Genomic DNA, 3,311 nt, shown 5'->3' on the forward strand with positions numbered 1-3,311 from the left:
CCTCCCCTCTGTTCCGAAAGCTCTTTTGCAGCAGACACGCGTATCTCAGCACAAGGTGCATTCATTCCCCTCCTTCCCAGCCTCCTCCTTCCAGGAGGACGCAAGGCACCGCCTGGCTGCTGGCTCCTTCCACCCGTCCTCCACACCAGCTTCTGGGGCCTCTGGGCTGCCATACCACAGGAGCACCCAGAGCACAAGCATCCCGTGCCTCCACGAAGAAGCGCAACGGCAGAGCCCAGGGTCTTTGCCTGTGCCTCCCCTTTCTTCCCCCCCAAGCACGATCTCAACTCCAGACAGGGGCTCAGGGAAGAAGGGAGAGGGGTCCCTTTTGACTTTGGGAGAGGAACGGCCGCGAATGCCTGCTGGTGCTGTGGAGAAGTGTCAGCACATAGGAGACCTGCTGCTCCTGGAGCCTGAGCTGCACACCCCCCCTAGGCAAACACACGGACCTCCAGCCTGTAAACACGTGCCATCCCGCTGGTACCAATACTGCTGCTCTCTGCTAAAAACGGGGACAGCTCAGTCAGGGTCATCTCAGGGTTTCTCCTCCTGGGCAAGTGCGATCAAAAGGAACGGACAAAACACAGAAACGTCCTCCAGGTCTGAGGACAGGGAGGGGAAATCATAAGGAAGAGCAGCACACTCTGAACATGGTGTCTTCTGACTAGGGAAGAGGTCTTGGGGTTGTTTGGGGTTTTTTTTTTTAAGAGAAGGAGGAAGAACAGATGCACGTCACAAATACACAGCAGAGAGAAGGACACAGGAGCCGCACACACAGTTGTGGAACATTTATTATAGACACAAGGAGACACAGAAGAGAAGAGGTGGAGAGGAGCTTTGTCCTACCTTTTCTGTTTTCAATTTCTTGATTCGCCTGTGGCTCTCCTCCTCCTCCTCTTCCTTCTTTACCAAAATAGAGTTCCCCATTAACCCTGAATCCGGGGTACTTTTGCTCACCTCCCCCACAGCAGAGGAGGTGCAATGGAAGGGGCTGCTGCTTCCACCACCGCCTCCCTTGGCCCCGAAGCCATAGAGGTGCCCAGGGGGAGCTTGGCTGTTGCCACCCCCGCTGCCATTGGGGTGGCCCTGCTGCAGGTCATGCTGCTTGTCCTTCCTGGATTTTCCCGCATCCTTATCCCGCTTGGAGCCTCTGCTGCCCGGGGCTTTACCTGGTTTCTCCTCTTTGTTTTTCCCACAAGAGGCAATGGTGGTAGTGTTGCTGGTGTTGTTATTATTGCCGTTTGGGTTACTGCTCACGCTTTGACCCAGTGCTGAATTCATGCCAGTTGCCTCTCCAGGGCGCCCTTGGACTTCCTGCCTCTTGCCAGCACTGCTGATCTCAGGAATCCCATACAAGGCAGCAGAAGGCAGAGATTTATTAGCATCCTTAGAAGTTTTACTCCTTTTCACTTTTGATTTGCTAGTCTCTTTGTGAGAGGAATTCCCCTGGGGAGCAGAGGGCTGAACAGAAGCAAATTTTAGGCCATCAGCTAAGGCTGAGGTAGCATTAGCCCCACTGGAAGCCAGACCCCCACAATCCTTGGAGCTGGTGTTGCTGCTGCTGGTGGTATTAGTAGAATTATTCATCTCAAATTTCTGTCTGTCCTTCTCCAAATCGGCGTCCAAATCAATTATTAAATTCCCAACACCGATTTCCCAATCATCGCCACTGTCGTAAGTGTCAACCGCGTTTGGATCCACACCTTTTTCTGCAGTGGAAGTGTTCAATGACATCCTGAAGATGAGATCTCTAGAGTAAAAATCCGATGAACTTTCCTTTGGAGATGCGGGGACATTCGTTTATCTCCGTTGGGCTCTCTTAAGTTCAACTCTTCTTGTCTTCCTCCCCCAGGTGTGTCTAGGTTCACAACCTGCAGTCCACGTCCGCCTTGTCCTGTGAGGAAAGGAAAAGTTGAATATTTCTTGTCTGGGTGTTAACAGAATATAATACGACTAATAAAGAGGGGGTGAGGTGGGGGGGAGTGAAATCATGCACCGTCACCACGTTTTTTTTCATAAGTTTGTTAAACCGGAGGCAGTGGCCGTGATGCTTTTATACTCAGCATCTTATTTGTATACCGACATCTTAAAAAGTCTCGTCTTAAAAAGTCATGTCCACAAAAAAGAAAAAAGAAAAAAAGAAAGAGAGAAAAAAAAAATTAACTACATGATTTAAATCCACAAAGCTCAGGAAATACAGTCTTAGAAGTGGTGCCTAGCTGTTGGAGCACATGTTGTAATCTAACCCCTTGGACCACCACCTAGGCACGAAAGGGAGAAAAGGCAGGACACAGATTCACTCTTCTCTGCATTCCATGGATTTTGTGGCTTTAAACCAGACCCTTGAAGTTTTGTGACTCTCCTATATTATCTTTTACTTCCCCCCCTCTTCTACTTAATCTCTTGGGGGGGAGGGGAGGGAGGAGGGAGTGCTAAGGGAAGTGGGAAACCTAATTTTCCTTGCCACAGTACAGCTTCTGTTAAAAACCAACAACCTATAAACACAAATGTCTACTGGAAAATATTAAACTCGATAGGTTAAAAAAAAAAAAGAAAATAAAAAGGTCTTCTTTCTTTAAAAAAAAATATTCTCAAGATTACAGTTCTAATAGCAGTTCTAATGTACTCCTAGGTCACACAATTGTTAGGTCTGTTAAATATAGTATTACTGACTGTACAGGAAACTGATTAAGACATACACTTTAAGTGATCTGCACCAAGGTGGCCTCAGTGACCGCAAATGAGTGTGTGTTTGACAAAGCTTAGTTAAAACGATTTTTAAAGGGATCTCTCCCTTTTACAGTCGACTGTCGAAATATTTATACATATATAGGCATAATGCTTACCTTTAATCCTTTATCATTTTTTAATTAAACCAGCAAATCAAAGTGCTGTTCCCACTCGTCTCAGCAACAACTCTGTGCCTCATTTTACTTAAAGAGCAAGTGATCAAGAAGTAGAAAGCAAGTATCATCTCAGCCAGTATAAATCGGTCAATAACATATCTCCCCCTACTTTGGCACACGGATCAGAAGTCCTTTTTTTGTTTGTTTGTTTAGGTTTTTTTCCTCCTTGCTTAAAGAAAAAAAAAATACCCAAAAAAAAAAAATGCTGATCCTCACAACTTTACCAGCTGGTAGGTAATATTTCACATTCAGAATTGAAGCATCAAGGACCAGATTTTTGTTTGTTTGCTTTTCCTGAATAAGCACCGAGAGGTAATAATCATCACCGTTAATTTAAAAAAAATATTAAAAAATAATAATAATAATAATTAAAAAAAAAAAATGTTTCCCCAACTTAACACTCCG

The 3,311-nt window shown here is 45.7% G+C and overlaps 1 protein-coding gene across 1 annotated transcript in view; it reads right to left on the reverse strand.

Annotated features, from left to right (window-relative positions):
- ZNF608 (zinc finger protein 608) overlaps window positions 1-1,734 on the reverse strand; it is an 83,827-nt gene extending 82,093 nt beyond the window's left edge. The window contains exon 1 of the mRNA XM_009893802.1: window positions 847-1,734. Within this exon, the coding sequence (XP_009892104.1) occupies window positions 847-1,734 (888 nt within the window). The remainder of the gene's footprint in view (window positions 1-846) is intronic.
- Window positions 1,735-3,311: the final 1,577 nt, after the last annotated feature.

This window comes from Charadrius vociferus, unplaced genomic scaffold (genome assembly GCF_000708025.1).
Source record: "Charadrius vociferus isolate BGI_N301 unplaced genomic scaffold, ASM70802v2 scaffold158, whole genome shotgun sequence".
Taxonomy (NCBI): domain Eukaryota; kingdom Metazoa; phylum Chordata; class Aves; order Charadriiformes; family Charadriidae; genus Charadrius; species Charadrius vociferus.